Source organism: Antechinus flavipes, chromosome 3, assembly GCF_016432865.1.
Source record: "Antechinus flavipes isolate AdamAnt ecotype Samford, QLD, Australia chromosome 3, AdamAnt_v2, whole genome shotgun sequence".
Classification (NCBI taxonomy): Eukaryota; Metazoa; Chordata; class Mammalia; order Dasyuromorphia; family Dasyuridae; genus Antechinus; species Antechinus flavipes.
This window is the reverse complement of record NC_067400.1, coordinates 178,872,203-178,888,363: the sequence shown is the minus strand read 5'-3', so window position 1 is coordinate 178,888,363 and position 16,161 is coordinate 178,872,203. Positions and strand designations below refer to the sequence as shown.

Sequence of the window (16,161 nt, the reverse complement as noted above, 5' to 3'; positions counted from 1 at the left end):
GTATTGGTCTCTTCCATTTTATCTCTTGAAGGAAAAAAGCCCAAAGTGCCTGAAACAACTGGATGCTTAAATTGTCCTCAGGAACACTAGTCAAAAACAGAAGTACTCTTGCCTCACTAACTCTGCCCTACCCCTAATTCAGAGGAAGGCATTCCTCTCTGTAATCTTGTGCTTAAACTCTGATTGCCTCAGTTTCCTCAATCTTCAGAAAGAAATACTACCAAATACTGCCATGAGGATAAAATGAGACAATACATTTAAAGGAGCCCTTTTTGTTTATGTTGAGTTGGTTTTTTTTTTTTTTTTTTTTTTTGCAAAGATACTGGAGTAGTTTTGCATTGTCTTCTGTAGTTCATTTTATAGATGAGAAAATTGAGGTAAATAGGATCATACTGTAAATGTCTAGGGCCAGATTTGAACTCAAATCTTCCTGACTCTTGGGCCAGTGCACTATCCATTGGGCCATCTAAGTGCCTGAAAGAGCACTTAGTACAAAGTTTAAAGCACCATGCAACACAAAAGCAAAGCAAAGCAAAAATGTAGGGAGAAGCAAGGTTACTTAGCAATGACATATCCTTGTTTCCTCTGTCTTCTAGTGTTTCTTTGGGCATCACTCTGGCAGCATATATTAGACAATGGACTTTGAATCAGAAAGTCCTGAGCTTAAATCTTGCCCCAACAATCCTTAAGACCCCATATAGAAAAAAATGCTCTAAATCATTAGAGAAATGCAAATTGAGAAATGCAAACTCTGAGGTACCACTTCACACCTTTAAAATTGGCTAGGATGACAAGAAAAGATAATGATAAATCTTGGACAGGATGTAGGAAAACTGGGACAATAATGCACTGTTGGTGGAGCTGTGAAATGATACAACCATTCTGGAAAACAATTTGGAACTATGCCCAAAGGGCTATAAAACTGTGTACACCCTTTGATCCAAGAGTGTTTCTATTGGGTCTGTATCCCAAGGAAGTCATAAAAGAGGGAAAAGGACCCACATGTGCAAAAATGTTTGTAGCTGCTCTTTTTGTAATGGCAAGGAACTGAAAATTGAGTGTATGTCCATCAATTGGAGAATGGCTGAATAAGTTATGGTATATGAATGTTATGGAATATTATTGTTCTCTAAGAATCAATCAGCAGGATGATTTTAGAAAGGCCTAGAGAGATTTATATGAACTGATGCTAAGTGAAGTGAGTAGAACCAAGAAAACATTGCACTTAGCAACAACAAAATTATATGATGATTAGCTGTGATGGACTTGACTTTTCAACAATGAGGTAATTCAAAACAATTCTCACAGACACGAGTGGAAAATGCCATCTGCATCCAGAAGAGAGAACTATGGAGACTGAATGTGGATCAGTACATACTATTTTCACCTTTTATTGTTGTTGTTTGATTTGTTTTTTTCTTTCTCCTGTTTTCCCCCTCTAAAGAATTGCACATGTTTAACCTATATCAAATTGTTTATTATCTTGGTGATTGGGGGCAGAGAGAGGGAGAAAAATTTGGAACTCAAGGTTTTTCAAGGGCAAATGTTGAAAACTGTCTTTGTATGTATTTGGAAAAATAAAATACTATTAAAACATATATTAGTGAAAATAGTTTAATCAAGAAAAAAAAATAGCTGAGAGACCCTGGCAAAGTAATTTAATTTCTCTGTGATTTAATTTCCTCATCTGTAAAATGAGATGATTGGACTAGATAGCTTTTAAGTCCCTTTTAGTTCTACATCTGTGATCCTATGACTCAATGGAATGTTATATAAATTTTCATCAGAGTAGCTATAGGAAAATACATATATACAATAGGTAATTCAAACAACCCTGGCCTTTTCTCTAGGACCTGACAATGAAGTTACATATATTTATTTAATTTCTTTATTCTCTTTTCTGATCATGAGCCTAGATTACTGATTGCCAAACATTCCAAACTGCATATTTCAATCAATGAACTTTTGTAAGCATATACCCCCATATGTATATATGCTACTGTAATTAATAATAAGGTATACTATAAAACATAAAATAGTCATTTGAAAAGAGTGAAATAAAGGCAAAGAATATTTGATTCTGGACACATTCAACTTAGGAAAATCACCTCACAGGCAGTTTGGAGTATGAAATGGAGTAGAGTAAGAGTTGAAATATGGAAATCAAGTAGAAGATCACAAAATAGTCTGTATGAGAGAGCTTGTTGATTCCAGGGACTATATTTTGCTTTGTATCCTCAGGATTTAGCACAGTGCCTGGCACATAGCAGATAGTTAATAAGTACTTATTGACTAACTGACTAAAAAAAAGTGTTGATTATATGAGCAAAGAAAGGGGATGGATAAAGAGATATTATAGAAATAGAACAGATGAGACTTAGCAATGGGATTGAAGGTGTTAGGTAAGGCAGAGCCAGAAGTCAAGGATAATACCAAGTTTACAAACCTGCGACACTAGAAGTTTGATGGTTCTTTTGCTAGAAATGGAGAAGTATGGAGGTGAATTAGGTTTTGAGGGAAAGATAATGTAATGTGATCTAAAATGCAGATTGTAGTCCATCCATTCTTTTCTATTCTAAACAAATCAAAGTGGACAAGGAAGGGGTTTAATTTACCAGACACTGTCCTGGAAATCAAGGCCCACAGGATGGTGTCTTTCACATTAAAGTGAACTAGAGATAGACTATAGATATGCTGGGGGGAGGAGGAATTTTGTCTATAAGGCTGATGGTGTGGGTCATAAGTTGAATTATGATCTAAAAGGCCAACATTCCAGAGTAAAGAGTTTGAAATCTTGTAGAGTTACAGAAGGCTAACTACAAAATGAGATAAACTTGTGGAGTGCTAGGCAATGGTGATTAAAAAGGGAGTGGGATTATGCTGTAAATAAGCCCTACAACTGGTGATCCTAAAAGGATTAGGACATGACCAATATTCTTACTTTCTAATTAATTACTTGCTCCTAGGGTTTATGCTATGCTTAATAGGATTGTGGAATCTCAATTTTGCAGACAAGTAGAATAGAGTTTGGAAACTGTGGTCAACATCTCATAATGCATCAGATTCCAACCTTACATTTTCTCTCCTTCTTCTTCTTCTTCTAGTTCACATTCATTATTGTTTAAATCCAGGTAAATATCAGATAATTATTATCTTAAATTAAATCAGTAAGAGAATATGTCTTCCTTACCATTCATTTTAGATTTGATACTGTAGCTTTTAGGATTTCTGTTGTCATGATAAATTCTATTTCAAAAAATTTTAAACTATATACATCTTTATGTTTAAACAATAAATTGTTGGATTCTGCTTTCTTATCCATTCTGCCACCTTCTTCCTTTTTATGTTCAAATTTACTCCACAATTATGGATTTATTTATGGAGGCTGAATGTGGATCAATGCATACTATTTTCAGTCTTATTCTGTTTTTTTCCCTCATGTTTTTTTCCCTTTTCTGGTTTTTTCTCCCAATATGACATATAAAAATGTGTAAAAAATGAATGTCCATGTAGAACATTAAAAAGAAGAAAATTAAAATTAAATATTAAAGAAAGAAAGAAGATGTTCAGATTCATGGGACAGGAAACCACTGGAACTTGAACATCAGAGTCAATTGAGGAATTGTAACAGGGAAAAAGGAAATTATCATTAATTATACATTTGATTAACTAATCAATTAAATTGACTGATGAAAAAATCATTTCCAAAGTACACCCCTAAAGCATAATTGAATTGTTTCAAAAAGTCTCTGATGCAGATTTGGGTTTTTTGAGGATTTTTCTTTCATTTTAATACTATTATATTTTTTCACTAGTTACATGTCAAGAAAAATTTTAGTATTAATTTTTATAAGATTTTGTTAGTCATAGTTGTGAAAGAAGAAACAGATCAAAAGAAAAAAAAAAAGAAAAAATAAAGTAACTGAAAAAATTTGTTTTAATCTTCATTCAGAGTTCAGCAGTTCTTTGCCTGAATATGGATGGCATTTTCCTTTACGAGTCCTTTGTACTTGTCTTAAATCATCATGTTGCTGAGAAGAACTGAATCATTTATAGTTTAATCATCACACAATGTTGCTGATATTGTGCACAATGTTTTCCTAGTTGTGCTCATTTTACTTTAAGTTGTCCAGATCTTCCTTTTGATTATGGTTTTCAGATAGTCCAATGATTCTGATACTGTTTCTTATGGATTTATTTTCCAGGTCAGTTTTATATTTTCTTCTAGTTTTTCATTCTTTTGAATTTGTTTGATTGTTTCTTGATGTCTCATGAAGTCATTACTTTCCACTTGCCATTTTCTTCAGTTAGCTTTTATACTTTCTTTTCCACTTGGCCAATTCTACATTCTAAGCAGTTTTCCCAAGCTTTTAACTCTTTATTGCATAATTCTTTTGCATCATTGTCATTTCTTTTCCAAATCTTTCTTCTATTTCTCTTTTATGAATTTTAAGTTCTTTTTTGAGCTCTTCTATGTGTTCTTCCTGAGACTGAAATTACTTCCCATTTTTCTTTGGCATTTTGCTATTTTGCATTGTTGTCCTCTTCTGAATTTATTTCTTAGTCTTTCTTGTCACTGTAATAATTTTCTATGGTCTATGATAAGATTCTTTTTTAGTTTGTTTTTTATATTTTTATATTTTGCCTTTTTCTTATTTTGTAAATTTAAGCTCTGCTCTCAGGGTGGAAGGAATACTGTCTCAGGCTTTTTTGTGCCAGTTTCTGTAGTTCCTGGCTGTATGTGTAGTTCCTTATCTTGTATTACACTAATGTTGACTTGAGGGAGATCCTCCAGGAAACCCTCATGTCTAGTGCTGAACTGAGGAGTAATGGTGGTAGCTGGTGCTGCTGGACCTGATGCTGAAATGGGTCTAATGATGGTATGTATGTGTCCTGGGCTGAGGCCTGGTGGGATGTTTCTCCAGTTCCCCAGACTACACACCTTGTGGTCTAGCTTCTACAGGCTTCCTGTTGCCTGGGGCTATGCTGAAGCATGGTAGGGGTTTGTGCTGGAGGCTGCCTGCTTATTTAAGTGCCTATAGGATTGCAGTCCACCAGTTTGCTCAAGGATATGCTGAAGTAGGGGGAGATATGAACAGTGGAGGATGCCCGTTTGCCCAGGGCTACACTGAAGTAAATGGTGGTTCCCAGAGTTGCTGGCTGCCCTAGCTATGCTATGGCACATAGAGAATCTTCATGTTGGCATTTGTTTATTCCACTACACTGTGGGACTAAGTTGTCCTTGAAATTCTATCTAGGTTTGGTAAAATTTTAGAATTGTTTTGGTTTTCAGTGTATTTGAAAAAAATTAGTCCTTTCTTAATGACAGAAATGTGGAAATATTATTTCTGACCTGGACCCATTTTTCTTTTTCTTTTTTTACAAGGAAAAAAAGAGAAAATATGGCCAAATTCTAGGCTTACCTAAACAACTTTCACTCATTTTTATTTTGATAGCTGGTCATTTTAAATTAAGTGAATCTTGAGAGAATTACAAATTGACTTCATAGTAAATCTTGCTTTACAAAGCCCTTGAAAGCCTCTCCAAACTTAAAAACAAAAGATCCAGTTTTGCCAAATGAATATGAATTTGCAACACTTGAGCATGGAAAAATGGCAAAATCTTTAATAAATAATTCTCCAAACAATAAGATTTGTGTTTTCAGATTCTAGCAGCCCTTATAATAAACATGAACCAGATAGCTAATTACAATGGGAGGATTTAAAGGAAATTTTTATAAATTAGAATATTAGTTAATTCAATTCCACCTCATGATGGCATAGCTTCTCTTTGAAAGGAAGTAAGTGCTAGGCATCCATATTAAATACTAGCAAATGATAACAAAAATGAAATAATACTTGTCCTGAAGAAGTTTATATACTATTGGAAGAGAGGAAAGGAAGGAAAGCACTAATAACTAGAAAGATCAGTAAAGGTTTCCTGTAGGAGATGACACCTGAGCTATGCTTTGAAGAAATCTAGACATTCTGCAAGAGGAAGTAATGAAGGAAAGTATCCCTACTTTGGGAAATAGCCCATGAAAAATTACAGAGGTAAGAAATTAAATGTTGTGTTAGCAGACTACCAAACAGGCCATTTCTATTGGAGTATAATAGCATGAGGTAAATCTGGAACAAAAGACTGAATCCATATTGTTCCTAATAAAAAGTCAAAATGTAATCCAAACTGTAAACCTTGAGGGTTGACACATAAAAACAAATGAGGCGAAGCAAAACAAAAAAAGAATTGTCCCCATTCCAAATCAGTGTCTTTGCACCCTTATAAAAAACTGTCTGAATATATTCTAAAATAAAGTAGGAATTAGCAAATTATTTTTAGAGGCTTTAAGAGAATTTCCTAAAAACACTTTTCCCATGCCTTCAAAGAGTCAAATTCAGCTCCCAAATCTGAAAAGTCTAATTTCAAAAGACAGATTTTAGACCTTACTGAGAAGGCCATCAGCAATCTGGGATTCTGCCAGGCAGAGACTTTATTCTACCAGTCCAATTTCAGGGAGATTATGGTATAAAGTCTTATTACAAAGAATTCACCACTTCAGCCTTTTGAAATGAGGACCATTGACTTCTTTTCCTATGGTACTTCCCGCAGACCAAATAAAACGCAGGCATATCAAGCTTTGTCAAAACTCTTGAAATGTCAATAAAGAAATAAATCTTTCCTCTCTCCCTCACTCTTCACTGTTGTTTTCAGAATAGGTTTAAGCTATGAAAAATCAGCTATCACATGTGTGTACTTGTGAAGAATAATGCTTTTCTTTCCTGTATTCTTCCTTCCTTTAGGTCAATTCCCAGGAGAAAATGGAATGGAGACTACAATCAGTTGTCACCAAAAAGAATTTTGCAAGTCAATGATTTGTGAATATAATTTCCCAACTAGCCTTTCATGTATGAAGCAGAATCCTTCAAAGATTTTTCTTTTATCTGTTAAGGCCTAACAAAGCTCTATAGGTGTGTCACCAGACAATGCACCCAACATGGCAGTGACCATTGTATCAGTGGCAACTCTTTCCACCATTGTTAGCCTACCTAAAATTTTTTTTCAGTGATGGCTTGCAACGATACTCCCACTGATTCTTATGATTCCCTTCTGCTGAATATGAGCAACCTGTCCCCAGCATCCAGATCTGTGGTTTTGTCCACCCCACTCAGGATTCTGCTGGCATTAGTCATGATGCTGATGATTGCCGTTGGATTCCTCGGCAATGCCATTGTCTGCTTCATCGTGTACCAGAAACCCGCCATGCGTTCAGCCATTAATCTGCTCTTGGCCACCCTGGCCTTTTCTGATATCATGCTGTCCTTGTTTTGTATGCCTTTCATGGCAGTCACCATGATCACTGTGCACTGGCATTTTGGTGCCTCCTTCTGCCGTTTTTCAGCCATGCTTTATTGGTTTTTTGTCTTGGAAGGTGTTGCCATCCTCCTCATCATCAGTGTGGACCGCTTCCTCATCATTGTCCAGCGCCAAGACAAACTGAATCCTGGAAGGGCCAAGGTGATGATTGCAGTCTCCTGGGCTCTGTCCTTCTGTATTTCATTTCCCTCCCTAGTGGGCTGGACTTTTGTGGAAGTGCCCACCCGGGCCCCCCAGTGTGTGCTGGGTTACACAGAGTTTCCAGCAGACCGGGCTTACGCCGTGATACTGCTGGTCACAGTTTTCTTTGTACCGTTCAGCATCATGCTCTATTCCTATTTATGCATCCTAAACACTGTGCGCAGGAATGCCATCAGAGTCCACAATCACACTGAGAGCCTCTGCCTGAGCCAGGTGAGCAAACTAGGGCTGATGGGTCTCCAGCGGCCGCACCCACTGAACATCGACATGAGCTTCAAAACAAGGGCCTTCTCCACCATCTTCATCCTCTTCATTGGCTTTTCCTTCTGTTGGTTGCCTCATACTATCTTCAGCCTCATGTCTGTTTTTAGCCGCAAGTTTTACTACAGCTCTTCTTTCTATATTACCAGCACCTATGTTCTGTGTCTCAGTTACCTCAAATCCGTCTTCAACCCTGTCATCTACTGCTGGAGAATCAAGAAATTCCGTGAAGCTTGCATGGAGTTTCTACCCAAAACATTCAAGATCTTTCCCAAAATGCCTGGGCGGACAAGGAGGAGGATCCATCCAAGTACCATCTATGTTTGCAGTGAGCATCAGTCAGCAGTTTAGGGAAGAACCAAAGAGGAAAGACTGAGCAAATGGTCATGGAAAGAATTTAGTTTTTGTTCTCAGCATCTAATAGTGATAGCGGGTTGGCTGCCTTTTGTGATAAGTGATATATGCTGTCTTTATGAATTATTCAATTAAATGACCTACTGCTCCAAATTGGGCGAGGATATCATTCAACAAATTCAATTCAATAAGTCTGTGTTGAGTACCTGCTATGTGCAAGAAATTGCAGTAGACACTGGATTTGAGGATTTAAATTATTTTGCGATACTGTGAAAAAGTCCTAGATTTGGAGAAAGAGGCTTAGGTTCAACTTCTGGTTCTACCCACTTGAATGAATTTGGGAAACTCTCTGGATCTCAATTCTTCATCTATGAAATTAGGGGCTTGGATTAGATAATCTTTCAGGTCCTTTCTAGTTTGAAATCTATAATTTGATTACTGAAACAATCCTTGCTCTCAAGAATCTGATAAATTGTAATCTGGAAAAAAAAAAGTCAGTTGGTTACTTATTCATTACAAATAACATGGTCTGATGAAAACTGTCTGGTAATTTTAAGAAAATACTGTGTGTGTATGTGGAGGAGGTAGTAGGTTGTATTAAGATGATTTAGGTTTTCACCTTCACCTCCTTCCTGAACCTAATTCCACAAAAACTCATGGTGCCATATTGTAATAATATAAAAATACTCAAAACAACCAATATGGTAAGTATGATGTATGTCTTGATATTATTTTTTTAATTGCAATTTCTCTCTTTGCAGCACTTTTTGTTATTATTTATCCTTTGTTTTGGAAAAGGATCAAGCCCACTTTGAAATAGTATTTGTTTCCAAGAGTTGCCATTGCATACACTTGCAAAACAACATCTCTTGGCTTTCTACTTCAATCAGTCTACAAACATTTATTATTATTGTGGCCAGGCACTGTGTTAGGTACTGGGGATATAAGTACAAAGAATGAAATAATCTGTACTCAATTTCTGAAACTTATTAATCTTTTCTGAAACATATTGATCTTTAAGGCATAGATTCTATCTTAGTGAGACACAATGAACTGTTTGGCTTCTGACTTGCCTTATCTGAATATACATGCACATACCATGATGCCTTTCTTTTCACTTGACCACATGTAATTGTGGATAGCACAATGACTTTCTTTTCTGGTTTTGTTTTTCAAATTCTTTTTCCAGTTACATGTACATTTTAAAATATTTTTTAAAATTTTGAATTCAAAATTCTCTCCTTTCTTTCTTCCCCTCTTCCCATTGAGAAAGGGAACAATTTTATATAGGTTTAGAATGTGGAGTCACACAAAACATATTTCCATATCAGTCATGTTGTGAAAGAAAATATAGACTATCCCCCTCACCCCAAAAATAAGAAAAATAAAGTAAAAAAGTATGCTTCAATCTGCATTCAGACTCCATAAGTTCTTTCTCTAGACGTTTATAGCAATTTTGTATAAGTCCTTTGGAACTGTCTTAGATCATTGTGTTACTGAAAATAGTAAATCAATCACAATTGATCAATGTACATAATATTGTACTACTGTATACAATATTCTCCTGATTATGTTAATTCCATTTTGCATCAGTTCATATGCCTTCACAGATTTTTTTAAACAATTCTGCTTATCATTTTTATAACATCATAGTTTCTATTAAAATCATTTGTTCAGCCATTCCCCAATTGATGGATATCTCAATTTCCAATTCTTTGCCATCATAAAAGAAACTGTTATAAATATTTTTGTACATATAGGTTCTTTTCCTTTTAAAATATCTCCTCTGGATACATAGTAGTTCTGTTTCTGGATCAAAGTATATGTTTTTTGAGCATAGTTCCAAATTGTTTTACAGAATAATTGGATCAGTTTACAGCTCCACCAACAGTGCATTAGTATCCTAATTTTCCAACATCCCCCACAAAATTAGTCATTTTCCTTTTCTGTCATATTGACCAATCTGATTGGTGTGAGTTATTTTAATTTCCATTTATCTAATCAATAGTGATTCAGAGTGTTTTTTCATATGACCATAGGTAGCTTTGATTTCTTCATCTGAAAACTGTCCACATCCTTTGATCATTTGTCAACTGGGGGTTGGTTTATATTCTTATAAGTTTAAATCTATTCTCTATATAATTGACAAATGAGGCCTTTATTGAGAAACTTTCTAGAAATCCCTTCCCTGAATTTTCTGCTTTTCAAGTAATCTTAGCTGCTTTGGTTTTGCTTAGCACAGTGAACACAATTCTTATAGAATTCTTAACTTTATGGAGCAGTACTTTAAACTCAATTTACTTTCTGTACCACTGTCCCTCTCTATTTTCCACCTTGGCCTCAGATCCCATTCTTTTATCCTCTCCTTTTTTCTACTTTCTATTTCTCTTTTTGATTTCTCAGATGTACTCTTTAATTCATTCAACAACAACAACAAATCCTATTTCTTTGTTTTCATTGATTTCTTCTGCCTTTTAGGAGTGGAAGGGTGATAGTTATTTACAAATTGCTTCTTTAAACTTTATTTTCCTTCTTCAGTTTATAAGGTTATTGGACTCTAGGCCAATACCTTTCATAAGCACAAAATCTGCTTCAGTAGAGAAATTATTGCTTCTAAGGAGAGGAACAAAATGCTACCTTCTTAGAATAGCCTGTTCACTTTAATGCTCCTCCTACTTCCCTCTATGAGTATTCCTCTACTTTCCATCCTGTCCTTCACCTGGATAGCTCAGATCCCAGAAATCCAAGCATGCTTTGAAGCTCTGATAAGTTGCCTGATTGTGTGTGTGTGTGTTTGTGTTCTTCATACTGGTCCCTGTATAACATATGGCAGCCTTTGCCCATTCCAAGTTTTGCCAGGAAGCATCTGGTTGGACTTTTCTTTATTTGGGTTATAGTGATATAAGTTCTTTGGTTTTATTTACAGGTTTAGCTCAGATTTAGGCTAAACAGAGCTTTAAAGAAAAAACTCCAGAAAAATAGAACTTCATACCAGCTATGGGACTAATTTGCTATGTGATCTTGGGGCAGTCATTTGATCTCTGTAGGCATCAGTTTTCTCTCATTTAAATGAACTAGATGATTTCTTCAGGTGCCAAAATCCCATGATTCAATGGGTCAAAATCTTGCATGATTTGTAATTTAGATAGGTCTCAGAATAATCATAGCCTAGATTTAGCCCTACATCGAAAGGAAACTAAACTCGAGCTATACATATCAATTTCTATCCTAAAGTCTTGCCAAGGAACATCATCTAAACCTTTTTTATCTTCTTTCTGTGAATTAAGAAAAGCATGCAGAGAAGCATTGATCCCTGGCCATTTCTTCCTTCTACATATTATTATTTCCTACAAAAAGTAGGTTAGGTATTTCATTTAGTTTGATCCATTTAAATAGAATTCATCATGAAAATGAGCTGAGACCTTTTTTTTCACCAATTGCATTAACATCCATATGCAGAAAAGAAAAGGCTGATTGCCTTTGCTTTGGAGCATTGCCCTATGAAGTATTCAAATCAATTCAACTCTATTTCTGTCCTGAATGCCAACATAGTATTTGACAGTTTTTCCTTGTGGCTTCCTTTTGATTGGGATATAAGAATTCAGTCTATTTGTTCAGGAAAAGTGGCAAGACAGAGGGGGTGCACACATTTGAACCTCTGCCTGTCCCCAAGAATTAGATCACAGTTTGTAACACATTATATCTGGTATACAGATAAAGGAATCTATTTATGGTAACCCCAGGTGAAAAATGAGGCCTTTATTGAGAAACTTTCTAGAAATCCCTTCCCTGAATTTTCTGCTTTTCAAGTAATCTTAGCTGCTTTGGTTTTGCTTAGCACAGTGAACACAATTCTTATAGAATTCTTAACTTTATGGAGCAGTACTTTAAACTCAATTTACTTTCTGTACCACTGTCCCTCTCTATTTTCCACCTTGGCCTCAGATCCCATTCTTTTATCCTCTCCTTTTTTCTACTTTCTACTTCTCTTTTTGATTTCTCAGATGTACTCTTTAATTCATTCAACAACAACAACAAATCCTATTTCTTTGTTTTCATTGATTTCTTCTGCCTTTTAGGAGTGGAAGGGTGATAGTTATTTACAAATTGCTTCTTTAAACTTTATTTTCCTTCTTCAGTTTATAAGGTTATTGGACTCTAGGCCAATATCTTTCATAAGCACAAAATCTGCTTCAGTAGAGAAATTATTACTTCTAAGGAGAGGAACATAATGCTACCTTCTTAGAATAGCCTGTTCACTTTAATGCTCCTCCTACTTCCCTCTATGAGTATTCCTCTACTTTCCATCCTGTCCTTCACCTGGATAGCTCAGATCCCAGAAATCCAAGCATGCTTTGAAGCTCTGATAAGTTGCCTGATTGTGTGTGTGTGTGTGTGTTCTTCATACTGGTCCCTGTATAACATATGGCAGACTTTGCCCATTCCAAGTTTTGCCAGGAAGCATTTGGTTGGACTTTTCTTTATTTGGGTTATAGTGATATAAGTTCTTTGGTTTTATTTACAGGTTTAGCTCAGATTTAGGCTAAACAGAGCTTTAAAGAAAAAACTCCAGAAAAATAGAACTTCATACCAGCTATGGGACTAATTTGCTATGTGATCTTGGGGCAGTCATTTGATCTCTGTAGGCATCAGTTTTCTCTCATTTAAATGAACTAGATGATTTCTTCAGGTGCCAAAATCCCATGATTCAATGGGTCAAAATCTTGCATGATTTGTAATTTAGATAGGTCTCAGAATAATCATAGCCTAGATTTAGCCCTACATCGAAAGGAAACTAAACTCGAGCTATACATATCAATTTCTATCCTAAAGTCTTGCCAAGGAACATCATCTAAACCTTTTTTATCTTCTTTCTGTGAATTAAGAAAAGCATGCAGAGAAGCATTGATCCCTGGCCATTTCTTCCTTCTACATATTATTATTTCCTACAAAAAGTAGGTTAGGTATTTCATTTAGTTTGATCCATTTAAATAGAATTCATCATGAAAATGAGCTGAGACCTTTTTTTTCACCAATTGCATTAACATCCATATGCAGAAAAGAAAAGGCTGATTGCCTTTGCTTTGGAGCATTGCCCTATGAAGTATTCAAATCAATTCAACTCTATTTCTGTCCTGAATGCCAACATAGTATTTGACAGTTTTTCCTTGTGGCTTCCTTTTGATTGGGATATAAGAATTCAGTCTATTTGTTCAGGAAAAGTGGCAAGACAGAGGGGGTGCACACATTTGAACCTCTGCCTGTCCCCAAGAATTAGATCACAGTTTGTAACACATTATATCTGGTATACAGATAAAGGAATCTATTTATGGTAACCCCAGGTGAAAAATGCATGTTTAGAAGGAAGACTTAGTTTCTCCAGTTTACAATCAAAAATGCTGTGTGGTTTGAGGTTAAATATTGTTAAAAACTAATATATATGTCTCAAAGGAATAACTTTGTATGTCTTAAATAAAGTGTTATCGTCCTAACAGCCATCTTTAAGATTATGTTGTTGGCTTCAAAAAGCATCAAAATCAAGCTATCCCCCAAATTTAATCTTGATATGTAGATCCAGGCCAAATGATGCTGCATGTTTACCAGCTGCCCAACATCCCCATGGGACAGCTAGGTGGCACAGTGGATAGAGCACTGGGCTTGGAATCAGAAAGAATCATCTTCCTAAGGTTAAATCTGACCTTAGATACTTACTATCTGTATAATCCTGGGCAGGTCATTTTACCCTGTTTGTCTCAGTTTCCTCAACTGTAAAATGAGCTAAAAAAGGAAGTGGCAAATTTCTCCAGTTTCTTTGCCAAGAAAACCCCAAATGAGATTTACATCAGACATTACTGTAATGACTGAACAACAACAAAACAACACATTTCTCCCAAAACAAAAATTGTAATTTCAGAATACAGATGAACTGACAAATTACCATGAAGCTGGACAAATGGGAGAGAATGAATAGTAGAAAAGCACTAAATTTGGAGTCAAGGGCCCTACATTTAAATGCTGATTTACCATGTCCTACTTGAACAAGTTGTGTCATAGTTTGCCCATCTATAAAATAAAAAAGACTGGATTAGTTGGCCTCTTAGATTCCTTCCAGATCTAAAGCTGATTCTATGATGCTAATATGAGGTGGGTAGGTGGCAGAATGAATAGAGCACTGGGCCTGGAATGAGGAAAATCTGAGTTCAAATTCATTGCCAAATAGTAGCTGTGTGACTGGGCAAATCAATTAACTTCTAGCTGTAAAGTGGAGCACATTCATAGCACCTACTTCCCAGGGTTTTGATCAAATGAGATATTTGCAAAGCACTTAGTACAGGACTTGGCATATTGTAGGTGCTTAATAAATACTTTCCCCTTCTTGTACCAGTCCTCTTTCAGATGCTGAGAGATTAGGTTAATGCATTTATTAGTAATTAAGATTCTTTTGTGTATGAGTTAGACTAGATAGTTGTCTGTGGAGTTTCCTTCTAATTTTAAGTTTCTGTGATTCTGTTAAATATAGACTAAATTCATCACAGTGGCAATGTAGTGGTATGATGGAAAGATTTCAAGTCAGAAAGTCTGGGTTCAAATGTCAACTCCACAATTATATTATATCTGTGTGACCTTGGATAAGTCACTCCCTGGGCCCCAAGTCCCTCAGCTAGAAAATGTGTTTGTATTTTTGTTTGGGAAAATGAAAGAAAGTAGCCACATTCAAGTACTGAAGGTTCTCCATAATCTGCTCCCCACACTAAATACACCCTCAATTCACTTCTCATGTCAACAAAGCCTAGGTCCTTTTGCAGAAGAAATACGGTAGCCTGAAAATGGATGTAGCTGTGGATTTTCTTAAGAAAAAAAGACATTTTTAACAGAAAAACAAACACATTTCAAGCTTACTAATATCCGTAATTACTTCAGCTGAGCAATCCTTTCCTCCTTCCCTCCTACCCCTTCCCTCTGCAGGATTGAAGAGAACAAGATGTTTCTGAGAACAACAGTGACATCAGATGATGCCAGTTGCTCAGAAGGAGCCAGCTGTGGCCAGGGCACAATGAGATTTTTCCTAATTAGCATGTGAGGAACAGGAAGAACTAACTTATCTGCACAAACAGCACTTCAGATGTGCCTGGGAATCTTACATTGTGTGTTTTCCAAACTGATAAACAGTCATGCTGCCAGTCTCCTTTCTCTTAAGGTGCTTTGGGCAATGTCTACAGACCCTAAACAGCATGACTGAGCAAGAAGCTGGGTATTCTGTTCCTACGCCCAAACTCCCCATTACTGTCTGGATGTTGGTTTTTCTTCCTCCTTGCTCCTACTGTCTGATGTTTTTCTCTGGAGGGGAAAAAAAATCTAGTAGTCACTCTGTGTGTGAGAAAGAGAGATCAAAATTACAGACTGTACAATTGTTACTAAGGATGTTTTGTTTGCTTGTTCTTTTCCCCCCACTACAACTATTGTATTCCTTTCTCACCTTCTCAGTCTCTGTGACATCATCATACCATGTTCCTTGTAGCAGCAAGGTTTTTTGTCTCAGCATTTTGCTGAAATAAAATATTAAAAAAAAATAAACCAAAACAAGTTTTGGACTATTGGAGTTATTATCCAAAATAAAAAAGGCAAACCAATAGACATTTTTAATATGTAAAGTAAGGTAAATAAAAATGGTAAAAAAAAGGTTTTTGTTTTCATTTTTTTCCCTCTCCTCTTCAATATGTACAAACATAGGAACAATAGACTTCAATTTTCCCAGTGTCCAAGTAAGTTGTGGCCAAAGATCTCTCAATCAGGCAGGGTGATTTTTGATTGGGAAAAAAATGATAACTGTAGAATTTTTAGTTCTAAAAGATCAGAGCTGGAAGGGACCTTCAGGGTCACCTAGACCAACTGTACACAACAAGGATCTTGTAGAACATTCCTGGAAAGTGGATAATCTCTGTGATTACTCTACATTAAGGAGAGCCCCCA

At 35.9% G+C, this 16,161-nt stretch overlaps 1 protein-coding gene across 1 annotated transcript; it reads left to right on the top strand.

The window, feature by feature from the left end:
- The first annotated feature begins 6,815 nt into the window (after window positions 1-6,815).
- Window positions 6,816-11,025, top strand: GPR45 (G protein-coupled receptor 45). Its single transcript, XM_051984311.1, has one exon. It carries the CDS (start codon window positions 7,066-7,068, stop codon window positions 8,185-8,187), a length of 1,122 nt encoding a protein of 373 aa, XP_051840271.1. The 5' UTR covers window positions 6,816-7,065; the 3' UTR covers window positions 8,188-11,025.
- Window positions 11,026-16,161: the final 5,136 nt, after the last annotated feature.

Coding starts and splice junctions, on each gene's coding strand:
- GPR45 (XM_051984311.1), top strand. CDS start 7,066: ATGGCTTGCAACGATACTCCCACTGATTCTTATGATTCCCTTCTGCTG.